A 25,503-nucleotide genomic window follows, 5' to 3' on the forward strand; every position below is an offset into this window, starting at 1 on the left:
TGTCTCTTTATTGTCTCTTCAAACCCAGTCTAGAGAGGAAGAGCGATTGAATGTCTGGTAAAGACTGAGCTGGTCCTCAGAGTGCCTTGAATTAACTAGCCCAGTGGATCTGCTCAGAAGCTCCTGTTTTGATTGAACCTTTTTTTCTTAATTCGAAGGTACTCTTAAGACTAAGACAAATGTACTATAGAGAAAGCTTGTCTGCAGCGATCCACTGATTGAAGAAATATTTAAATTTTGTTGTTGTTTGAAATAAACTTGTGCATGAATGACCTGAACAAATAAATCGTGTGCTTCGGAAGCCTAAGTGTACCTTCAATTGCTGGGATTCCTGACCCCAGATAACTGTCTATCGTTACTCATCCTCAGATAACTGTCTATCTTTACTCATCCTCAGATAACTGTCTATCTTTACTCATCCTCAGATAGCACTCTCACTGCCACACTGCCACCAAGGCAATGCCGACTCACAGTGTCCCCTGATGGGTTTCTGAGACAGTAACTGTTGTGGAGCAGATCTTACTAGAGCTCAGTAAACCAGGTTTCCATCCCTGGTCACCTCTGCCTTGGTTTCTACGCTCCCTTTTCTATCCACAGTCAGACTTACCTTTCTTCTCTTTCTTACCAGAAGTTCACCTTGTCCATGAACCCTGTCAAAAAGCTCTAGCCAGTCTTTTCTCTTATGGCTAGATGTTAGTGTGAAGTGATCTTCTCCTGGTGTTTGGGTTTGGCATTTTAAAGATTGCTCTCTTAGTTTCCCTCACTCGGTTGTAATAAAAATTTGTAAAGATTGAAAATCTTCTGTACCATACACAATCAGCCCATTAATTTTTTTTTCTTAATTGATTCTCCTTTTGTATTTTAGGTGATGTATGAGATAGAGACCAATGGGACTTCTGGAATCCAGAGAGTCTCTGTCAGTTTTGGACAAACCAGCCTGACAGTCGAGCCAGATGCTTCCTTACAACAGCACTTCATCGTTCACTTCAAGGTTGGGTGCTTTGCCTAGAGAGGACCCAGGGGAAACGCGGGGCTAGAAATAGACGTCATTCCCTTGCATTTGAAACGCGCAAAGTATTCCATTATTAAGCTATACATGATAAGGAATCAGCAGTGTTTATTTGTTAATACTTTCTCCGATTCTCCATCTGACCCCAAGCAAAGCAAGACTTTAACTCTCAAATCAAAACTTTTTTAAAAATACTAATTTTGGATGACAAAATAAGCCAACATCATACAGAAATTCTTTAACTAGCTTTTCTCATATTTCTAGATATTTAGCATTTTATTTTATTTTCCATATGATCTAAGTTTCAAATCTTTATCACCACCTTTGGCTTTTTTTGACATTTCCTCTTTTGAACCCAACAGAAGAGTTAATTTTTTTTTTCTTTTTAGCAACTCTACCTTCTGGTGACCAACCAAGTTCCTGTGTGCCTCACTTTAATTTTGAGACATCTTTATCAATATGTAGGCATGTCTCTCTGGGTAGACTTGAGAAACAAATTCATAAACACTCATGTGTACAAGAAAGAGCTTTATATAAAAGAGTAATTGTATATTAAGAAAACATCCCCGCCCAGTCCAGATCAAGTCCGTAAGTCTGATATTAGCCCATATGTCCAATGCCATTCTATAAATTCCTCTTCAGACTCCCCCAACACATGCAATGATGCTGAATACAGGAAGATTACAAGCAAGTGGGTAGAAAGTCTTGTAGATCCAGTGGTGGTGGAAGCATCTCAGCGCTGGCATGGGTCTCCACATGAGTCTCTTGTGGCTCCTCTAGCTCCAGGGCTCTGACTTCATCAGCTTATCTCCATGTGTCTTGACAGCAGGAAGATGAAGCAGAGACTGTGGGTCTGGCCTCCAGTGAGCTATTTATCTCCATAGCGCCTCCAAATGAGGTCATCAAACTGCGACCTGATTGACAGGCTAAACTCCACCCCTTCACTCTTAAGAGTCTTAAATTGACACCAGATTATATACCACAGTAGGGAACCCAGGTGGCATGCTTAGGTCAATAGTTCAAAACCACCACCCACTCAAAGGGAGAAAGAAGAGGCTTTTTACTCCAGTAAAGAGTTACAGTTGTGGTAATGCACCGGGGAAATTCACCCTGTCCTGTTTGTTCAGTATGAGTAGGAATTGACTCAATGGCAGTCAGTTTAAGAGTTTTTGAGTATTATTAATGCATGAATACATTTTAGGGCACACCTACAACTCAGTTACATTTCATTTCCTCTGCATTCAGCCAGGTTAAACACATCTCTAAATTGATAGTAATGTTTGAGGAACAGGGTTGAAGGATCCTTGGTTGTAATCTATAGAAACAGTATACAGTGAATTTGAATATGCAAAGGCTTCCAAACGTTTGTGGCAAAGTTTCATTTTCTTTTCATTCTATTTTCCCGCAAACTTTCTGAAGCCCCCTCATATGAAAATCACTCCGTTTATTTCAGTGAGTTAAAAAATAAACAAACACTGGAATGGAAACCTCTACAAAATGCTGTACCATGGAGGGAAGCCAGACCATTCGGGGTGGCTGACTTGTTGCACTGCCTGAAGCAGGGTTACCAAGCCAAGACGGTGGAGGTGGGAGAGCATGTTTTCCTCACTAACTGAATTGTATTCTTTTCTGCAGACTGTTGAACAAAGGGCAGCTGCTTCTCTTCCAAGTCCTCGGAGTGGGAATCCTGGCTATCTTGTTGGGAAGCCACTCTTGGCTTTAACTGGTGATGTAAGACACTCAGTATCCTTTTTGGTCTGTTACAGCCTAATGAGAAAAGATGCAGTGTCAGCCACTTTGAGTGTATAGTTGGTGCCCAGATAGTTTAGGTATTCTGAATTTTCATCACCAAATTATTAATACATTATGTTCTGAAAAACTAATGACATCGGTTTTAGAGCTTATGTTGGAGTGAGTGAAGGTAAGTGTGAGACCCTTTATGTGGCCTTCTTCCTCAGTTCTTTGGAAAAACAGCTTGAGAAATGCTACCCCTAAGCCCTGAGGAGTTACCTACTCCAGAAACCCTGTTCATTTTGCCAGGTTAATTGACATTTCCTTGGTGAGCAGTAAACACTTGGTTTGGTGCTTTGGGTTTGGTCCTGGACTGCATTGATATGGTCCTGCCATTGAAATGGACCTTAAAGGGATTAGCCAATACTCTAGGTAAATGAAGTGAGTTGTAACCTATTATACAAATGAAGGTCTACCAAGATGGGATTGGTCAGTTCATAGCTCTGGTAGGAGTGCCATGCCTTGAAACTGACAAGAGGTTAGTACATAAACAGCCAACCCCACAGAGGTTTTAGAGATAGAAGTAGGAGGTGAAGCTATAGGCAGACACAGGCTGAAGGAAGTAACACAGAAGAGCTGTAACATGGCCAAGGGCCAGAGCTGATGATAGCAAGAAGCCTGGAAGGGGCCAAGTGATAAAGGCAGCAGTGGCAGACAGTAGCAATAAGAGGTGCCTGACCTGCAGGGGCTAAGAGGAGCATCTCTTCAGGGAGGGAAGAGAAGCCGGTGAGGAACTGAGAGAACTATCCTTCACTGAGGGAGGGAGCCTTTGCCTGTGTGCTTCCTGTTCCTGGTCTTGTGTTCTATCCTCTAGATCACAGGTTCCCAAACTTACTTGATGTACTACCCCTTTTCAGGAAAAAAATTACTCAGCAACCCCCTGGCACTTAAAAACCTCTGTACCGTAGTCCAGGATAAAGTATAGGTATCTGCTTTTGCAAGCCCCCCTTGATTATTCCAGCACAGACACACACATACACCCCAGGGTATCACACACTTTAGGAAACACTGCTCTAGATCTTGATCTTGTTTCCTAATAAAGCACTTGTGTAAGAACAGTTTGTGAGTTCTGTGAGACGATGCAGCAAACTGCCGCGCTCAGAACGAGAAGAGTGCCTAGGGGCGGGAACACGGCAGATTCCAGAGAGAGAGAGTGGTAATCTGGTATATATTCGATTTCTGCCTTGAAATAATGGGCTTTGGGCTGATCCTGGCCATTATCCACCCTGCAGTTAGACAAGATTTACTACTCCTCTTAGTCTCATTTCATAGTAAGGATTTCGACTGATTTATTTTGTTTGTCAATGAGATAATTAAATTCTTGTGCTGGCTAATCATTTTTGGGAAAACAATGCTTTTCTCCTGGTTATTAACCTCTGGGGCCGGGGCGTATGGGGCAGCACAAATCTGTAACAAATAGGAAACTATGAAAGTTAGAAAATAGGAAGGACGTTAGGAGACTCATTAGAGCAGTGGTTCTCCACCGTCCTCACACCGGGACCCTTTCATTACAGTTCCTCATGTGGTGTTGAGCCCCCAATCATCAAAATATTTTCGTTGCTACTTAATAACTGTCATTTTGCTGCTGTTGTGAATCAGGTGACCCCTGTGAAAGGGTCGTTTGACTCCAAAGGGGTTGTGACCCACAGATTGAGCACTGCTGCATTAGAGCATAGTATGTCCAGTCCTGCCTCCTTTTTTAATTCGTAATCTCCTTGACCTTTCATCGCAGATGACCCTCCTGCAGAGTCAGGGCGACGGAGCCTGCTCTGCTCAGAGACATAAAGTACAGTTTGGAGTGAATGCAATGTCTGGGTGCAAGCTCAGGTAACCTTTTCCATTGCCCCCACCATTTTCCTCTCTCTGTAGGGTATACATTGATATATATATAGCAAGTTTTACATTTTAAATAGCAGTTTAGAGAAAGCTAGTTAGAAATAGTCATGTGATTTATGTTATTTTAATCTCGCTCATCGATTTCTGAAAATAGTCCTTTACTAGCTATGTAGGATTATCTTAAAGTTTCTAATAATAGTTGGATCAGTGGACTAATACGGTTACGTGACTGATGGTGCTAATTTTATTTTCTGAAATGTCATTTACTAGACAATGTAATAGTTGATACACACTTGGCTGGTATTGGCATTGGATTCCAGGCTCCTGGGTATTTAATTATAGGCTGAGGAAGGCAGGATGTAGCCACTGGCAGCAGGAGATGTATCAGACTCTTCACGGAAGCCCCAGACCAGAGCATGTCGCCATCTTTGGTAACGCTGACCCAGGCCAGAGAGGACAGTGGACCAGGATCCTCCATAGAAACTGCAGTAGTTTGGTAAGGAGAGACACAATGCTTTCTGACCAAGACTCATTTCTACCCCTTGTAAATGATGGATAATAACTTTAAAGCCAGCCCAATTTCTACTATTAGTGTGGTTGCTAGAGAAAGAATATTAAAAAGCATGCCTATTTGAATTCATTGTTCCAAACTAGGTTTATGAAATTTATAAAGATTGCTTTGTGGTTCAAAATCACTCCTGAATCCCAAACTTTCTCTTCTTTTTTTTTTCTTTCTCTTCTATTCTTAAATATTTGATCAGCATATAACTTTCTTCTCATGTGAAATTTAAATCATGTTCTTGCTGTTATGAAAATAACACATTTATAAGTTTAAAATATTAAATGGTAAAAGATAACATTGAATGAAAAGTAAACTCCCTCACATATCCCCAATCCCAGAAGTAACCGCATTGGACAGTTTCTATTTCTAGTGTAGTCACTGGTCCACATCAGGGGTTTCTGTGACTCCCTTCTAAGTGAAATGAGGCCATCAGCTCCCCTCTGTAGCCTACTTCCTCTCTTGCCTGTCCTACCTCCCGATGTCAGTCAGCTGTAGCATGATTTTTATTTAAAATTTTAGTTATGCTTGCTTTTCTGACTCAGTAGTACATTTCGTGGTTACCAAATCAGCCTCACTGCCATGGAGTTACTTCCACGAGATGCACTGACCTTTCTATCTCCAGATTCTTTCATCTGTAGTCCAATCATACATGCTGCGACTAAAGTCGTGTTGTTCCATGAGCATTCATCTCCCCCTGTGGCTTCTCACTCCATAACGGGGCTCCTTCTAACAGTTTCAATATCATCTAACAGGCTGACTGCATTGGTTTCAGTGCTTTTAACTGTTTGTCTCATTCAAATTAGGTGGAACTTTCTTGCTGCTTCCTTGGGTCGTGTTTCCTGAATTGAACCATTTGTTCTCTAGGATTTAGATGAGGGGGCTTCAGAAAGTTTGTAGAAAAGCTCCATTTCCCCCATTCCGGATGTATTTCAAACATATTCTTTATGCATCTGAGTTCCACATTTACTTTCAACCCCTGACTTCTCTACTGAACTTCCAGTTTCCCATGTTCACTTGCCGATTAGAATTTCCACTCTAGAATTCCATCTTCATAAAATTCTCGTGTCTAAAAGAAACCCTTTGCCTCCATATTAGTCCGTTTTCTAGATTTCCTGTAGCTGGCATGGCTAAAGGTAGCACTGTCCTTTCAATCATGTAAGCTTTGACCTTTGGCATCACTTTTGCTTCATTTTTCTTCCTTATATTCTCTATCCAAATGAAGGTGTAAAGCACAGGCTTGTTTGTATCTTCTAAGTTATGGTACCCTCCTGATTGACGGCCATACTACCACTGTCTTCCCCACTAGTCCTTTCTTCATCTTACAATTAATTGTCTTGCTGATGTGGTCCATGTTTCCAGTCTAGAAACCATCACGACTCTAGAAACCATGAATGTCTTCAGAAGAGACTATGGGTTGGAGTTCAAAAAGTATCCCTAAATTGTGTTCTTCCTAAACCTCTCACTGCTCCTGTGTCCAAATCCTTTGCTTTGGCCAAGAAGTCGGCTCAAGGTCAGTGCCTTGCACATGCCTGGCACACTGAAGGCACTCACTATTACTTCAAAGAGTCATTGAATGTCCCTTCATGGTACTATGGGCTTTTGCACACACACCCCTTTTTTTTTAATAATCATTTTATTAGGGGCTCATACAACTCATCACAATCCGTACATACATCATTTGTGTCCAGCACATTAGTACATTTGTTGACTTCATCATTCTCACTGGGGTTAAAGGGGAGAGGGAACCCCACAAAACATCACAGATTCGGTAGGCGCAATTATACAGTGATAATAAGTAGAGATTATAGTAAAGTCATAGAGAACATGAGAGTTAAAAGATGGAGTCAAGTAATGGAGTCAGACGCAATTCATGGTAGCATTGCTCACCTCAGCCCCGCTCGGTCGTCCTCATGGGGGGGACTTAGCCGCCAGAGTAGAAGCAGCTGCCTCGTCCTCCTCAACCACCCTCCCGAGAACCAGGGAGCCTCCTTACTTATTGCTAACCACACATCATATCACTTTAGGGGGATCTGATTACAGAGTCACAGAAAGGGGCAATACAATTCATTCTTGAACAAGTTTGATCACTCTGGTGTCTCATACAATAAAACAGACAATTACTATTCTGGGAGGCATGCAAGCCCCCTGATAGCAGACGATAACCTACGTAATGGGGAAGGATAGGAACATAGGCAATACAATCAATAGGAGGGGGATGACCTAGGGGTGTGCCCATAGGAATGTGAAGGTCTAGGGTTACACATGTGACAAGATGGGTGGACTCTAGATTCATAATAGCCACCTAACCTTGGTCATCCTTGGGCGGGTTTGACCTCTCTGGTATCGCCAAGTAAACAGACAACTACTATCCTTATCAGAAGGGAGTGGGCCCTACTTAGGGTGAGTCAGACTATACAGTCGGGTTGCTCTAGATGGCTGATGTTAAGGAGAATAACCTCTGACCTACTTTCGCTGACCGCCTAGTGTACAGTCATACTCAAGCAGCTAAGTCTGGTACATATTACTGGGGAGACAGCTTAAGAGAAATCCTTCTGTTCCCCACACTCACAACACATGCTTTCCACTTGAGGCCTTGGTGTCAGCTCCTCATTTTCCCCCTCCCTCCCCGGTCCCCCCTCCCCCAGAGCCCTTGATAATTTATAAATTATTATTTTATGCACCCTCTTTTATATGCCATCGCTCTACCAGAATTTCTCTGTTAGTTCCCTTCTTCTACTGTCACTCAGTTATTCTGGTTCCATGAATCATGCCCCAGGCAGCAGTTGCCATCTCTTCTGGTGTTTCGTCCACTACAGTCACTCACTGAGGGTGTCTTATAAGTCCTTTTGTATAGGTTCACGTTTATTAGTCTGTGTATTGGTGATTTCCATTTTAAATGCTAATGTTTTACAGTCAAGAACAATAATAGAATCTAAAGCTATGAGCCTTTGTGTTCTGTCTCTAAGCATGTTTGCTGTCCATTGCCTCGTGTTATCCTTAAGAAACAATGCTTATTTGATACATGCTAACTGACGAAAGTAATCATCAGGCAACTGAAGAAGATGCTTCTTGACTCTTTTACAGGCTACGAATTGTACATCCTGCTGTTTGCTACCAGTCTCCCTAGAGATCCAGGTATTGTGGGCTTACGTAGGCCTCCAGTCCAACCCACAAGCTCATGTATCAGGAACCCGATTCCTGTACCAATGCCAGTCTATAAAGGTAAGTCATGGCTCATAGCGCATCACTAAGCCTTATATTAACCAATGCTTGTTCAGAATGAAGCTGACAAAATTAACCTTTAACTCTATCTTTACTGCCTGGTTACTGAATTTGGCATGTTGCTTTGGTGAAAATAATCTACCGTCTATCCTTCCCACCCACCCCACCCCACTAGGATTATTTTGGTGGTGTTGGTAGTCATGGTAGTTTGTTGCTGTTGTTATTTTTATTGTTTTAACTCTCATAACCTCAGACTGTTCTACTCACTAACACTGTTTAAATGATACCCATAAGGTTTTCAGCGGCCTAATTCCTCAGAAGTAGATGGCCATTCCTTATTCATAGTCTCTTGTAAGTCTGGAAGCTCTGCTGAAGCCTGTTCACTGTGCGTGGTTCAGCCGGGATTTAAAATACCAGTGACATAGCTTCTGGTATCACAGCCAGCCACACAAGTCACCACAGTACAGCAAACTGACAGACATGTGACTGTGTAGTTCATAACAAACTGGATGCCCTTGAGAAGAATGGGAATTCCAGAACTCTTCATTGTGGTCATGCAGAACCTGAAGATGGATCAAGAGGCAGTTGTAAGAACAAAGGAAGGGAATACTGCATATACTGCATGGTTTTAAATCAAGAAAGGTATGCATCAGGGTTGAATCCTCTCACAATCTGTGTGCTGAGCAAATCATCAGAGAAGCTGGTTTATATGAAGAAGAGTGTGGCATCAGGATTGGAGGGAGGCTTATGAACAACTTGCAGGTGAAACGACTGTGCTTGCCAAAAGTGAGAAGGACTTGAAGCACTTGTTGATGAAAATGAAGGATTGCGGCCTTCAATATGAATTACAGATCACTGTAAAACCTTTGAACAGCTTTGTCATCAGAGATTACTGTAAACTTGGAATGGAGCCATGATATAATATAATCAGTTGACCTCCCTCTTGACCCAACCTGAATTTGCTCTAGGCGCAAGTATTTTCACTTGGTCCACAACAGAAGTTTCTTCTCTGGCTTTTTAAATATTGTTGGTACTCTTTTCTTTCTTATTCCTTTTTTGTGTTTTTGTCTTTACGTTATTATTTCCTTCTTGCCATTTTGTTTTGTTTTTTATTGTTTCTATTGGGTTTCCCAGTTTGCGAAGCACAGAAAGAGGAGCTGCATAGAGACAATAACTGATGCATGGTTTATCGGAGATGTGGAGGTGGGGTGAGAGCTGGGGAGGATGAGGAGATTTGGTGGGGGGGAGAAGAGAGAAAGAAAACCCTCACAATGGACTAGTAAATGACATCATGATAAATGGAGAGAAGATTGAAGTTGTCAAGGATTTTGTCTCGCTTGAATCTGTAGCCAATGCTCATGGAACCAGCTGTCAACAGTCAAATGATGCATTGCATTGGGTAAATCAGCAGCACAAGATCTCTGTTTAAATTGTTGCCAAGCAAGGATGCTACTTTGAGGACTAATGTGTGCCTGACTCAAAGCCATGGTATTTTTAATCAACTCGTATCAAGTGAAAGTTGTACGTTCCATAAGGAAGACTGAAGAGGAACCTATGCGTTTGAATTATGGTGTTCTGGTGAAGAATGTTCAAAGTACTATGTACTACCAAAAGAACAAATCTGTGTTGGAAGAAGAGCCAGACTTCTCCTTAGAGGCAAGGATGGTGAGACTTCCTCTCATGTACTTTGAACCTACTGTCAGGAGATATTAGTCCCTAGAAAAAGACATCATGCTTGGTAAAGTAGGCAGTGAAAAAGAGGGAGGCCCTTGGCAAGATGGAGTGAGACAGTGGCTGCATCCATGAGGGCTAACATAAGAACCTCTGTGAGGATGGCTGAGGACCAGGCGGTGTTCTGTTCTGTTGTCCACAGGATCACTATGAGTCAGAAACAACAACAGCCATCCACGCACTGCCATCAAGTGCGTTCCGACTCCCAGTGGCCCTGTACAGGTTTTCAGAGACTGTCAAGCTTGATAGAAACAGACAGCTTCATCTTTCTCCCACCACGCCTCTGGTAGGGCGTTTGAACCACAACCAGGTGGTTTAGCAGCCCGGCACCTAGCCCACAGTGCCCCCAGGTCTTAAAAGAAGTTTTCACATTTGAAAAAGAATATCGCTCCTACTTCATTTGTGCACAACCAGAGAAACAGCCCAAGTTTTGCTTTTTGGAACTTTGAGCAGTTTGTTTTCCGGATTATTTTGGACCCACGGTTGATTGAATCCATGGATGCATAACCCACGGATAGAGAGGGCTGTGTGTGGACATGTGCAAAGACCTGGAGTAGAAAGCAAGCCAGGAAGAACACACTCAGCATTTCTCCAGCTGAAAAAAAATCTCCATTGGGACATGTAGCCGGTGGCACTTTTTCCCCTTCCCCAGGTGGTGTTTTCCCTGTCTGTGGCCCTCCATTACATATGCTAAGAACCTACTCTATTCCCATCGGCGTATTTTCTCAGCTACAACAATTCTTCACCAGAGTGAAGAAAGCTATAGGGACTATTGGGCGATTGTCCCGGCTGTTGCAACCACCCCGCAGACAGCTGGGCCTCCTTAGGTCTCCTTTTACCACCTGATTCTGTTTTCTGGCCAAGTGATCTGACAGACTGGTCTGCAGGAAGAAGAGCACAGCATCAGGACTGGAGGAAGACTCCTGAACAATCCGCAGTCTGCAGGTGGCACAGCCTTCCTCGCTGAAAGCACAGAAGACTCGAATATACCCTGGCCTGCCAGCGAAACACATCTGCTTTGGACTAAATACAGCTTGATGGCGCCTTACAAACAGGGTTGCAAGACTCTGTCTCACTTACTTTGGACATTTCACCAGGAGGGATCAGCCCCGGGAGAAGAACGGTCGTGCTTGGTAAAGCAGAGGGTCAGCAAAAAAAGAGGAAAATGCTCAAGGAGACGGATTGACAGTGACTGCGACAATGGGCTTACGCCTAGCAGGGATTATTGGGAAGAAGGTGCGGTTCAGACAGTGCTTTGTTCTGTCGAACATAGGTTGCCTTGGAGTCTGAGCCAGCTTGAAGCATCTAACGCCCCTCCTGCCACCCTCGCACGTACTTTTATAAAAATCTTCCATTAAATCAATGTTCAATACAGGTCCTCTACTTACCTATGGAGTTCTGTTGCAACGATTCTGTTATGTCAGTTCTTACTGAGTTTAATATCTTGTTTTTTTAACTTTTATTTTCATTATTATACCTTTCAGTATCAGTATCTTTATCATCTGAGATCGTTGTATCTTTAGGGGTTGGAAACATCACATATAAACATACAGATATATCTGAATACATACATATATATTCTCAAAGTATTTTTCCTAGTCAAATTTGCCAGATAGTCTCAGTTCCGTTATTCTAGGTATTTTCTTCATGGAAACCTCCACACATGTAATGTAGGCCTGGTGCTGTCTAGTTTTTGTCATGGAATTTCCTGTCAGCGTTTGAGTGCCTTGTGCTTCTTTCTTGTGTTAGATTTACTGGACACCCCTATTTGATTTTAGTGTATCTCTTGTCTTATTATTATTATTATTATTAATTAATCATTTTATTGGGAGCTATTACAGATATTATAACAATCCATAATTAAGTTAGATCAAGCATAACTCTACAATTGCTGCCACCATCAGTTTCAAAACATTTTCTTTCTTCTTGAATTCTTTGATATCAGCTTTTATCGCCTTTTATCCCCTCCCTCCCCCAACCTATCCCGCAGAAACCCTTATTATTATTATTGTAATTATTATTGTTATTATTTTGGGTGATATCTTACACCATCCATTGTTTCTGTTCACCTACAATTCTGTTATTCATTCCCCTCAAGTGGAGTTACACAGTCATTGTTGCTGTCAGCTCCCCTCATCCTCCAACCCCCCTCATCCTGTGCCTCAGGGAATCATTACTCCCATTACTATTTCTGAAGGATTATCTATCTTGGCTTTCATGCATTAAGTGATCTTTATTATTCAAATGAACATACACAGGTCCAACAAGATTAATGAGGTAAAACTAAGACCATAACAGTGAGGGGAAGATATATTAAAGAACTAGAGGATAGTTATGTGCTTCATCAGTGCTATACTGCACCCTGGATAGGTCATCCCTTCCATGTGGCCCTTCTGTGAGGGACTGTCCACTTATCTTACAGGTGGGTTTGGGGTCTCCACTTTGTCCATGTCCTGCATGTCAATTTGGTTGCTTGTTTTTTGAACTTCTGATAACATATTCCTATCGACATCTCATGATTGCACAGACTGGTGTGCTTCTTCCATGTGGGCTTTGTTGCTTCCCTGCTAGATGGCTGCTTGTTTAATGCCAGGCCTTTAAGACCCCAGACACTATATCTTTTAATAGCCAGGCACCATCAGCTTTCTTATATCTTTTAATAGCCAGGCACCACATTTGCTTATGCACCTGTTTTGTCTTCAGTGATCCTGTTGGGAAGGTGAGTATCATACAGGGCCACATTATTAGAACAAGCCCTTCTAGTACTGAGGTAATATTTAAGTATTGCTATATATATATATATATATATATATATACACACACACATAGACAAATCATCCTATATTTATATATTTACATATATACATATCTATACCTATATATTTTTTTACTTTCTTTTTATTTCCTCTTTTTCTTTTTTCTTTCCTGCTGCCCCACTCTCATGTTTACCCATTGTTACCTATCAGTAATTCCTCTCCGATACCTTTCAATTCATCACACGACCAAGAACACTATCAATTTTAAAACCTCACCATCAATTTTAGACCCTTTGCTATTCTACCCTGTCCCATCATTATTGTCTCACCCTTCACTTCCCCTGCCTCCTCTCCTCCAATGGCCCCTCCCAGAACCATCGGTCCTGGGGGAAATTTTTTAAAAAGGAAAGGCCATACAAAGAGTTCTAAGTCTGTTATCCTGACCCAGAATGGATGAATATCTCTGTTAAATAGCAAGCTGGTCCTGTTAAATAGGGACCCCCTCACCTAACAGCATTTATACCCTTTCAGTCCTCAGCATTTGTGACTGACAGATGCGACTCCTACAAGTCCACATTGCTCTTCCTGCAGTCAATGATGAAGCAGTCTAACTCACGTCCCACCCCCACCCCCAACGCCATTAAACCTTTAGACTTTCAGTGTGGCCCCTTGTGAATAACCCCTAACCAGTTCAGATGAGATGCCAAGTGCTGCCCCTTGAGTCAGAAGTCTACAATTGGGATTCCTCACGGACTTTGTGGCTTTGCTCCCATCACTGGTCTCTTGCACTCCCCTCTTGGTTTGCCCCTATGTGGGCAGGTCAGACTGGCCACTCTCCCCGACCTCTGTCTTCAGTGCTGTCCTCTGGAACACTGTCATCAAAGGAGGGGACATCATGTCTCAGGCTGCGGCCGGCTCTGCAGCTCTCTCTGAATGAGCTGCTCAAAGAAGGAACACCACCCTCAGGATTGGCGCACCAGAATGAGGTCTACACTGTCTCTCCCTTTCCTATGGACACATAACACCCTCCCCTTGGGTGGATTAGTGCCCTGGTCCCCCACTGCCATCTTTTCCACCCCTCTGTAGTCCATAAAGACCTATGGGGCGAAGGGGAGGGGTGTCTTGAAGCCCTGGAGCTGTTTGCATCTTTTTCATTTTATTTATTTATTTGATGATGTATGAATCATTGGGTGTGGTCTGGCTCTTGCCAGAATGTCCTCGCCGGGAACTGTGCAATATGTGCATTTTCCCCTATGCCCGGTCTGCTGTTTGAACTTACCTCAGTGGACTCCTGCTGTACTTGTCCTTTTGTGCCTGGCTAACTTCACTCAGAATAACATCCTCCAACTCTGTACAGGAGACGAGGTGCTTCATTTTTTCATCACTATTATGTGTATGTTAAGGTGACCAGACGTCCCACTTTTGGTGAGACAGCCCCAATTTTTAACAATTTGTCCCGCGTCCCATGGCATTTTAAGAAAGTCCCGATTTTTGGAAAGAATGCACGACAAGCTAGGGTAGATGGTTTTCGGCTGCCATGTGGCTGTTTCTCCAGGATATGAGTTTTATCAATGGTGTCCCGCTTTTGTCCTGCTTTACCAATGTTAAAATCTGGTCACCTTAGTATATATACTAGTTTTTTAATCCATTCTTCTATTGATGGAAATTTAGGTTGTTCCCACTTCTTTGTGATTGTGAATTGCACAGCGATAAACATTGGAACACAGATGTCTGGTCGTGGTCTATTTCTTATTTGTTCTGGGGATATGCCCAATAGTGGGTTGTAGGTAATTAAACTTCCATCTGTTTCCGGTATCACCAAATCACTTTCAAGTGGCTGTATGTATCTATAAGACCACAGCAGTGAATGAGAGTTCCTATCTCACCACACCCCCTCCAACATTTGTTTCTTTCTGATTTTTGTAATTGTGCCATTTTTGTGGTGTTAGATGGTATCTCATAGTTGTTTTAATTTGCACTTCCCAGATGGCTAATGATCAGGAACATTTTCTCATATGTTTATTGGCCATTTGGTTTCCTCCCTTGTGAATCTTCTGTTCAAGTCTTTTGCCCACCTCCTCATTGGGTATGTTAGGCAGGGTTCTCTAGAGAAACAAAACCAGGACACTTCGAGGATGGGTTTATACAATGAGAAGGAATATAACAGCTACTTAGTCCACTCAGGGTTCAGTTCAACTCACTTCCATGGAACAGTTAATATACTGGAAGTCCTTCAACTCACATGGGCTGCCGGGTCCAAAGTCAAGGAAGCAGACAGCGGAGTTTACCCTCAGGCAAGGCAAACAGAGTCGGCCCACAGGCAGTAAGCAGCAGGGTGTCACCAACAGTCAGCAGCTCAGGAGCTGAGCGAAGCAGGCCCTGATGGGATAGCAATGCAAGGAGACAAGATAGCTACAGCCTGCAGCTCAAGCGATGTACACACCAGCAGCGTGGCACAGCAGGTCTTGAAGGACCCTCAAGCTCTAGCAACACGATCCATGGTTGGCCTGGCCCACAGGTAGTATAGCTCACAGGTTGAGGCAGAGAACTAGTAAAAGCAGCAGCACACTCAGGCACGCTCCGATCACCAGAGAGCAAGAAAGAGGGGACAGGTCTTGCAGAGCCATTTAGCTCTTTGCCCTCAAATCACACTGCGACCTAACTCATCCCACATTGATCAGGTTGGCACAATAAACCTAACTGTCACAGTGCGCAATTCATTTTTTCATATTATAAATGAAATATATAGGATTGTGTAAATTTTAGTAATAAGCCCTTTGTCTGATATGTCATTGCTAAATATCTTTTCCCAGTCTGTGGGCTCTTATTACTCTCTTGATGAAGCCTTTCAATGTACACAAGTGTTTTATCTTTAGTATGTCTCACTTATCTATTTTATCTTCCTCTGAGAGTGTACCATTCCTAATTTTTGATAGCCCATGTATTCCCAGTGCTAAGATGCTTAGCTTTGTCCCAATTTTCTCATTGATGACCCTGATAGTTTGGTGTTTTACCTCGAGGTCTGTGATCCACCTTGAATTTGTTCTTGTGTATGGAGTGAGGTAAGGGTCTTGCTTCATTTTCCTACAGGTAGATATCCATTTGTTTAAAAGGATATCCACCTCCCATTTGATATTTTTTGGGACCCTTATCAGTTGTCTGTATGCCACTGATTTTATTTCTGGATTTTCTGTTCCTGTCCATTGGTCCTGGTATCTATCATTATACCAGAACCATGCTGTTTTGACAACTGTGGCTATATAGTACATTTTAAAGTCAGGTAATGCAAGCCCTCCCACTTTATTCTTCTACTTCAGTTCTTGCAAATTCTGGGCTCCTTCCCTTTCCATATGAAGTTGGTAGTCAGTTTTTCCATTTTTTGAAAAAAGATGCATATTTGTATCGGGATAGCATTGAATTTATATAGTGCATGGGTAGGATTGACATCTTTACAATTTTGAGTCTTCTGATCCACGAGCGTGGGATATTCTTCCATTTGTGAAGGTCCCTTTTGGTTTCTTGTAATAATGTTTTGTAATTTTCCTCATACAGCTCTCTTGTTGTTGTTTAGGTATATTCCCTAGATATCTCAATTTATGCTTGGCTATTGTAAAATGTACTACCTTCTTGATCTCTTTTTCTGTAATCCCATAAGTTGTATATAATTATCCAGTTGACTTCTGCTTGTTGGTCTTGTATCCTTCCACTCTTCAATGTTTCTCTATCGCTTCCAGCACTCCTATTGTGGAGCCTTTGGGGTTCTCAATATATAAAATCATATCGTCTGCAAATAACAATAGTTTCACATCTTCCCTCAGACAAAATACCTTTGATGCCCTTCTGTTGCCTTAAGTTATTAATGAAGACCTCCAGAATGATGTTGAATAAAACTGAGGACAAGGGGACTCCTTGTTTGGTCCCCTTTTCCAGTAGGAATGGTTCCATCTTTTCTCCGTTAATTGTAACACTGGCAGTTGGTTTTTCATATGTAGTTTGTATTATGTTGAGGTAATTTCCTTCCAATCCTGTCTTCTTGAGTGTCTTAATTAGGAATGAGTGTTGAATGTCAAATACTTTTTTCTGTGTCTATTGCTTCTTATACTTTTTCTTGTCAATATGATGGATAATGTTGATGGATTTTCAGATTTTGAACCATCGCTGGATCCCTGGTATGAATCCCACTTGGTGATTATAGATTGTTCATTTTATATACTTTTTATTCTATTGGCCAAAATTTTGTTAAGGATGCTTGCATTGTGTTCATTAGAGATATAGCCTGCAGTTCTCTGTTGTGGGACCCTTGCCTGGTTGGGGTGTCAATATTATACCAGCTTCATAAAACGAGTTTGGGGGTTTACCATCCTTTTCTGTGCTCCAGAAGAGCTTGTGCAGAATTGGTGTCAATGTTTCCCTGGATGTTTGGTAGACTTCTCCTGTGCAGCCATCTGGGACAGGACTTTTTTTAGTTGGTGGGTCCTTAATAACCTTATTTGTTTCTTTTTTTTCCCCTATGGCTCTGTTCAGGTTCTTGACATCTATATGAGATCATCTGGGGAGGGTTTGTTCCTAGTATTTGTCCACATCTTCCAAGTTGTATTCATTGGAGTATAGACCTGCATAGTACTGTGTAATCAGTCTTTTAATTTCATCAGGGTCCGTTGTAATTTCCCCTGCTTTATCCCTCATCCTGGATACTGATGTCTGCTCCTTCCTATCATTTGTTGGAATTGCCAACAGTTTGTGGATTCTGTTAATCCTTTCAAAGAACCAGCTTTCTGCTGCGTGGATTTTCTTGTTTTCCCACTCATTTATCTCCACCCTGATTTTATAATTTCTTTTCTTTTGCTATAAGAAGAATTATTCTGTTGCCTCTGTTCCAACTGCTGAAGGCTTTGTGATAGAGTATCGACCATAATTCTCTCTCCCTTATTCGTAGGTGCATTGCCCGGTCAGATGTCATCAGATAACTGCCTTTGCTGTAGTGTGCCCCATCGGTTTTGGTGTGTTGTATTCTCATTAGTTTCTAGAAACTTACCAATTTTGTCTTAAATTTGGGCCAGCACCCACTCCTTTTGAAGAAAGTTGTTCATCCTCCAAATATTTGCCCCTTTTTTAAAAACTCTTTTACTGATTTCCAGCTTTATGGCATGGTGGTCAGAGAAGAAAGTCTGAGTGACCCCTTTATGTTAGAATTTATTCAAACTTCATTTTTGTCCCAGCATTGGTCTGTTTTAGAATACATGCCATGTGAACGTGAAAAAAATGTGAATTTTATTTTAAATATGTCTATCAGGTCAAATTGTCTAATTGTAGAATTTAGTTTTGTAGCCTTTTTGTTGAGCTTCTTTCCCACTGATAGTCTTTCTTGGAGAGTGGTGTATTGAAGTCTCCCATTATGATTGTTGGTCCTTTGATTTCTTTCATCTTTTGAAGGATTTGACTGATGAATTTTGTGGGTCTTTAGTTCGGTGTGTATACCTTATGTTCGCTGGCCCTTGATCTACTGATCCTTTAAGCATTATACAGTGCCCATCCTTATCTCTTGTTATGTCCTGCACCCTGGCATTGTTTTGTCAGAGATTAGAATTGCAAATCCTGTTTTTAAATTGCTATTAGCTTGATATACTTTTTGCCAGCCTTTGATCCTCAACCTGTTTTTGTCTGTGAGCTTGAGATATGTTTCTTGCAGACAACAGATTGATGGGTTTGGTTTCCTAATGCAGTCGGCTAGTCTTTGTCTTTTTATAGGTGAGTTCTGACTATTGACTTTCCAAGGAATTACCTCCATCTGTGGATTCTTTTGTGTTAGATATTTTCCTGTCTTCCTCCTTAGCTGTGTGTTGTGTATGAGTTGGGGGGGTTCCTTCTTTTCTCCATTGGGTCAAAAAAGCCTTAGGCATGTCTCTCGGTGTGATGACCTCTGGAAGATGTGACACTATGCGGTGGTCTCATGTTTGTGTTCTGTGAATGTTGGTCATCTGACCAAAGTGAACTGGAAAATGTTTTTTGTAGTGCTGGATTTTTTTTATTGTATTCTCCAAATTTTTCCTTATCTGAGAAAACTCTGACCTCCCTTTCTATTTGATGGAGAGTTTGGTGAGATAGAGGCTTCACGGGTTAGGTATTCTCTTTCAACTTTTGGGAGATGCTACTCCATTCTCTGCTCTTCTTCATGGTTTCTGCTGATAGGTCTGAGCATATTCTTATCTGATTGCCCTTATAGGTAACTGTATTTTTTTTTCCCTCTAGCTGCTCTTTTGATTTTCTCCTTTTTCTTAAAGTTGTGTACTTTGCCTACAATATGCCTTGGTGTATTCTTCTTGAGATTCAGTCTAATTGGTGTCCTCTCCGCTACCTGGATGATTGCCATGTCCTCCGTGGAAGTTTTCTTCCAAGAATTCCCTTGCTATTTTGGCTGTTGATTTAGTCATTAACTCTTGCTCTGGTATTTCTATTATTCCAATATTGTTTCTCTTCATATCATCATTCGTTGTTCTCAGGTTTTCTTCAGCTTCTTTATTTATCTTGTTTGAGTCACGTTTGTTGAAATCTGCTTCGATATCTTGGAGGTCACTAATAGGGTTCTCTGCTTCTTCCAGCCTATTAGTGAGGCCTTTTACCATCTTTGTTTCTGCTGCATCTTCTTATAACTTCTTATTTCCGTTCGGTATGTGGCCTCTATTCTATTTTTTCATCCTTTTTCTGTATTAATTCACTCATATCCTGTGTGACTCTAAGCAGCATTCAAAAGATTTCTTTCTGTGGTGGCTCAAAGTCTGCTTCTTCTATGTACATGATTATGTTCAGGTCATCCTCAGACATTGCGTTTTGCTTTCTTGTAGTGGCTGCTCGTGTGAGTTGTTGTCTGTGTGGCATTTTAGTAGAGCTTGGTGCCATTTTCCCGGGATTCCAGGAGCCCTTTCTTGGAGGCTAGTAAGAATAGTTTTAGGGACTTCCTGGAGCCAGCTGCACTGCTAGTTCAAGCTGTGTTTCTGTCTCACTAGGGTTGACTTTCTCCCTAGGCAGCCGGCGTTATCTATTAGGAGGGCAGCGCAGGTGGTGCTCTCAGGCAGCATTGGCAGGGTGGTCATGAGCAATGAGGATTGTACTGTACAGGCCGTGCACATGCAGTGCAGGCCGCCACTCACAGGCCACAGGGTGCACGGGACAACTCAGAGGACCTGTGCGCAGGCCATTCACAGGCGTCGTTCATGTGCTGCAGCACCAGGCTGTTCATGAGCAGGGGGTTAGCACTGGACAGGCCAATTATCCACAGGCAGTCTGGCTTTCACCGGTACACAGTAGGCGAGGGAGCTACTCGGGATCCTGTACCAGCCAGTTGCAGGTGCTAGTTGAGAGCATCAGGGCCAGGCCAGTCATGAGCAGTGGGGATGGCACTTGGCAGGCTGATCCCTTGTACTCAACCAGCATTCAGGGTCCACGGCATGAAAGGGAGCCACTCAGGGGACCTGTTCACAGGCTGATCGCAGGAACTGGTTACAGGCACCAGTCATGCACAGCAACCCCAGGCCAGTCATAAGCACGACACATTGGGGGAGGGGGGGTTGTTGTAGGGAAACAGGGCGGGCAGGGGTCTCCAGGGCTGGGGAGAGCCAGGAAGTGCCAGTACATGCTGCTGTGCTAGGAAACAACAGGGGCCATGGTGCAGGGGAATCCCAGGGGGACCCATGTCATGGCAAGCACAGCTGTGCTGACCATGGGAAGACCACTGTAAGGTCCCCAGAGCAGTGTGAGATCAGGGCTAGGTCAGAATCCCTCAAATTGGCCCCCTCGCCTGCAGATCCAGCAATTACCCACAAGGAGCTGCAGACGCTTATCCCCATCTGTATCTCTTGTCTTGATGGAGTTCAACTTCTAGTAACCTCTTGGGGAAAAGGAGCGTGGAAAGTACCTTTTTTGCTTCGTTAGTTTATTTATCTAAAGGTAACAATTTTTCAGTCATCATAATGCTTGATAGTGTCGGTATGATAATATAGGTTGAAAATTATTCCACACACTTTTGACAGCATTCTCCCAATGTCTTCTAGTTTCCACTGCTGTTGTTTGGTAGCCATTCTAGTCCCCTTTGTGTTCCCAGAGGTGTGAAGTTTCCCTAATATTATGGACGGTTCTTTTCTTCATTCATATAACAGATAATTGGTTGGCTTTTTAACTCTGAAAATGCAGTTATAAGAAACTGTTATATTCTTGATCATTTCTTCCTCTATCGTATTGTCTAATCTTCCTTTTATAATCCTGTTAATCTGTTAATGTATTTTCCAATTGTATCCTGTTCCCATACATGTTTGGAGGTGTTAACTTTCTTCCTTCACCTTTCCTTCTCTTTTTTCCTCCTGGTTCTTTTATACTCTTATCTCTTTAATGTGACATGCTTCCTTCGAGTGTCTAGCAATCGCTGTCCTCAGATCTAAGAGTAAGCTAGAAGCTTGCTGGGGGTAAAAAAAGTTTTGTGATCATGGGTAAGACTTAGTGGTGGGTGGTCTTCACTGTCAAACACTTGGGTATAGTTGTTTTTGGATTGTGGAACTGCTATGTGTCGGTCTTTGGTTATTTTGTTTTGTTTTCATTGAGACTGTTAATTCTATCTTATAAAGGATACTCCACATTCCTGAATGAAAGGCATGGGCATAGAACCTTCTACCAACATTTTGGAGTTGGATGAAAGAAGAAATTTCATTATATATATTAATTCACCTCTTTTTTAGGTTGTATTTCACTGTGCCATTTGCTGTGTCCAGTATCCCTTTGTCTAGAATTCATCTGGTTTAAATGATCCAGTCTTTCGTTGAAGTGAGGGAAGGGTAGTTGCTTGGTTGCCTTGTAGGATTATGGGTATTATCCAATACCAATTTTAAGCCCCCACTTCATCCTGGCCTCTCTACTATATCTGATTACTGAGTGTGTTAGTCTGGGTAGGCTAGAGAAACAAATTCATAGAGACACTCATGTGTCTAAGAAAGAGCTTTATATACAAGAGCAACTGAATTATTGAGAAAACTTCCCAGTCCAGATCAAGTCCATAAGTCCAATATTAGCCTGTATGTCTGATACCAATCTATGAATTCCTCTTCAGACTCATGCAACACATGCAATGACACTGAATGCAGGAAGATCACAGGCCAGTGGGTGGAAAGTCTTGTGTGTACAGTGGCAATGGAAGCATCTCAGTGCTGGTGTAGATCTCCACGTGGCTCCTTCAGCTCCAGGGCTCTAGTGTAGCTCCATGTGTCTTGTCCCACCTCACAGGGAGTGCCTGCGTCCCACCTCCAGTGAGCTATTTATCTCCCTAGGGCCTCCAAATGAAGTCATCAAGCTGTGACCTGATTGACAGGCTAAACTCTACCCCTTCACTCTTAAGTCTCATCTTGACAACAGATTATGTAACTACCACACTGAGTCTTTCCGTGGTTTGACACTGGAGAACTCTTGCTTCTAATCTCAGAAGGCTTTTAGTTTTCACTTTCCTTCTTTAAAACTATACCTACATTCGCTTTCTGTTTTCACATATGCTGATTTCTTGGCATGTTCATGAAGTTGAAGTTCTTGTATATGCTTCTTGTTGGATTCCGTGATTTTGGAGATACACAGAAAGAAGACTTGAAGTCTGGTAGTAGCACTATCACCACATATCTTGGGTAAATCTGAAAGAACTTTGTTCAAAGAACATTTGTTATTTGGAATTTCCCAGGTACTGAAGTAGTAGCATAGACTTAAAATATATATACTTGAGTAGACATGGGTCCACAGACTATCTTCTTAATGCATAGCTACCCTTGTTTGTCAGTTCTAGATATGGCTAGCCTCAAGCCTCCAGAAATTCCTTGCTTCGGTGCATTTGAGGGGCTGATGACACTTTTTAGCTAAAAGGACTGCTGAACTTCAGTGCAAACCCAGCGCCCTCTCAGAGGAAGAAAGATGAGGCTGTCTGCTGCTTTGGAGATTTGCAGCCTCAGAACCCGGAGGCAGGGTGGCTGTGAGACAGAATGGACTCAGTAGCAGTAGGGTTGAGTGTCACTTTTTCCCCCTATGTTTAAACTAATTAAAAAGCTTAGAGAGAGATGAAAAATATCAGATGTAATACTCATAAATGCTAGGCCAACCAATGCACCTTAAGTGGACTGCAGTGGGCTTCATAAAGAGACCACTACACTAATAAATACCCTACTGACCCCTCATGGTATAGTAATCTACTTGTTGTGCTGGTTTCTACTCCCATAAACATAGACAGCTTCAAAAACCCAGAGGTTTTCTAGTATCGCCATGGCTAGGAGTCAGCTCAATAGGGAGTGAATCTGGACTCGCATGCCCTAACAGCTTCTTCGAATGTCTTCTTGGAACTGCTGTTGGGGATTTTAGAATCTACCCCCCTGCCAAAGGCTCTGAATGTAGTCAGAATATCATATAATTCTAGGCAGCACTAACCCCCAACTGAAAATCCATCCTCTTTTATTTTCCATCATGACAAATAGAGCTCAGGTATTTTGCAGTGAGGTTAAATGAAATAATGTCACCTATAAAGATTTGCTCCAAAAAATCTTATATAAGTTCTCGCCCCATCATGAAGTTCTTGGGGAGAATGCCATCCTCAAAGTAAATCCTTGTAAATTGAAGTCCAAAAATAGTAAAGTCTCAAAGTATTAAGGTAAAGTGCAAAACCATTATTTTTGCTTTGTGAGTTAAAGTCCAAAATTCTTCAATAATTCAGTTTTTCTTTGATTAGTCCAATTTTGTTTGATTATCTTTATATTTCTGTTTGCAATTTAAGAAGGGATAGAACTGCCACTGCCACTTGTACTTGCAATTACTGTTTCAGACTCCCAAGCTTCCTGCAACCTGATAGGGTAAACCTGTTAAGCGCGTAACAGCGGTAGGTTAGCCATCTGGCATCTCTGATACCAGGCAGCTCTCCAACTGGAGAATGCTGGAGTCAGTCTTTAGGTAGGCATAACTGTTTTCAGTTCTCATGGACTGTTGTTAAGAAACTCCTATTCCCAGTGCTTCATCAAATGGACCTATGTTGGACCAGTATGAGGAAAATGTATAGCTACTTAAAGCAATTTGGTTTTGGTCTTTCTTCAAAGAAATAGTAACAATAAGAGCCAGGGTGGAGGGCTTTCTGAATGAGTGCCAAACACTGACCTGTCGCTGACTTTTTTTCCTGCAGGACTCCCAACTACCAGTAGGAGTATCTTTGACAACTCTTGTGACCTTTGTGGACATTACCCAGAAGCCAGAGCCTCCAAGGGGCCAGCCCAGAATGGACTGGAAATTACCATTTGACTTCTTCTTTCCCTTCAAAGTGGCATTCAGCCGAGGAGTAGACTTTCAAAAAGGCTCAATCTTTCCCGTCCTAACACTCTGTCTCTTACTACTTTGGGTTCTCAGCCTAGGCCCTAAGTGAAGAAAGGAGGAATATTCAGACTTCAATTTTCCCTATGGGAAACTCCCAGGCAGCCTACTTATCCTGGCTAAACAGATGCTCACCTGCTCATTACCAGATTCATTACCTGAGGAGGACATTTAAAGAAACAGAAGATCAGAAGGAAGGAATCATTGGAGAAGATATTTAGAAAAGCAATAAGAAAGTACTTTATTCGTCGTATCTCTCTGTTTGGGACTCTGCCGACCAGACGCAGTATACATTCTCAGGCAGAGAGGACAAGGAGCCCTTCCGGTTGCGTGGTGCCTGACTAAAGGTTTGGAAGGTCTTCATCCACAGGCACCCTTGTGCCCAGGACAAAAAGGAACATGCCTATGCTGCCAGGCTGGGTCACCTCAGGAATAGCTTCCCTCTGGACATGAGAGCTGACTGTTCAGAATTGAAAACTGCTGGCTGGATATTTTGTCTGATTCCTCCCCACACCTTGGGCCACCCCCTTTGCCCAGGCTTGAGTCGGAAAAGCAATTCTTTCTCCTGTTTCCAAAACAAATGTGGAGTAGAATCCCAGCCCTCTTTTCTACTAGCAAATGACTCTGCCACCAGTTCTGCCCTCTCCTCCGCTCCATTGTGCCAAGAGAGAACACTGGGAGAGCTTTGTACTTTGAGTGCAGGAGCAGAGCAGAGGTCAGCCGCCATGTGGTCAGCCATGTGATTCCTCTGCTATCTGTGAGGCTTCAAGAAATTTTTTTATCAAGTATAATGTAACATTAACATCAGGGGACCTAGGTTCTTTTCCTGAGAAGTACACCGAGGGCCTCAACTTTATGGCACTAACATTAATTAGCAAGCTCAGCAAGACTTTTTTTTTTTTAAATAAGATAAAACTCATTTACAAAGGGCAATGCAGGCAGGCATGGTTAGGCCCTGCCTGCCTGACCAATTCCGAGAGTCTGCCTTGCAGAGCAAACTACTATAAAAGGTACTTTCCCATGGTCATTCTTTTGTAGAGAAGAATTGTTTGGGAAATAAAACAGAAAAATTGCAAAGCAGGAAGTATAAAAAGATGTAGGCCTGGTTATGGATTGAGCTGTGTTGCTCCGAAATATGTCATAAATCCTAACCCCTACATATCTGGATAAATCCTATCTGGGAATCGTTTTCCGTGTTGTGGTAATAAAGCTGTATCTGTAGAGTA

The 25,503-nt window shown here is 42.3% G+C and overlaps 1 protein-coding gene across 2 annotated transcripts in view; it reads left to right on the forward strand.

Annotated features, from left to right (window-relative positions):
* TCTN3 (tectonic family member 3) overlaps positions 1–25,503 on the forward strand; it is a 34,787-nt gene extending 9,284 nt beyond the window's left edge. The window contains exons 9-14 of one of the 2 annotated variants that reach the window (XM_013004211.2): positions 866–991; positions 2,645–2,752; positions 4,533–4,627; positions 4,979–5,132; positions 8,283–8,420; positions 24,093–25,503. In XM_013004211.2, the coding sequence (XP_012859665.1) occupies positions 866–991; positions 2,645–2,752; positions 4,533–4,627; positions 4,979–5,132; positions 8,283–8,420; positions 24,093–24,329 (858 nt within the window). In that variant the 3' untranslated portion in view covers positions 24,330–25,503. The remainder of the gene's footprint in view (positions 1–865; positions 992–2,644; positions 2,753–4,532; positions 4,628–4,978; positions 5,133–8,282; positions 8,421–24,092) is intronic. The other variant, XM_045291342.1, reaches the window with a different exon arrangement.

This window comes from Echinops telfairi, unplaced genomic scaffold (genome assembly GCF_000313985.2).
Source record: "Echinops telfairi isolate 266 unplaced genomic scaffold, ASM31398v2 ScPeMD7_70;HRSCAF=299, whole genome shotgun sequence".
NCBI lineage: Eukaryota > Metazoa > Chordata > Mammalia > Afrosoricida > Tenrecidae > Echinops > Echinops telfairi.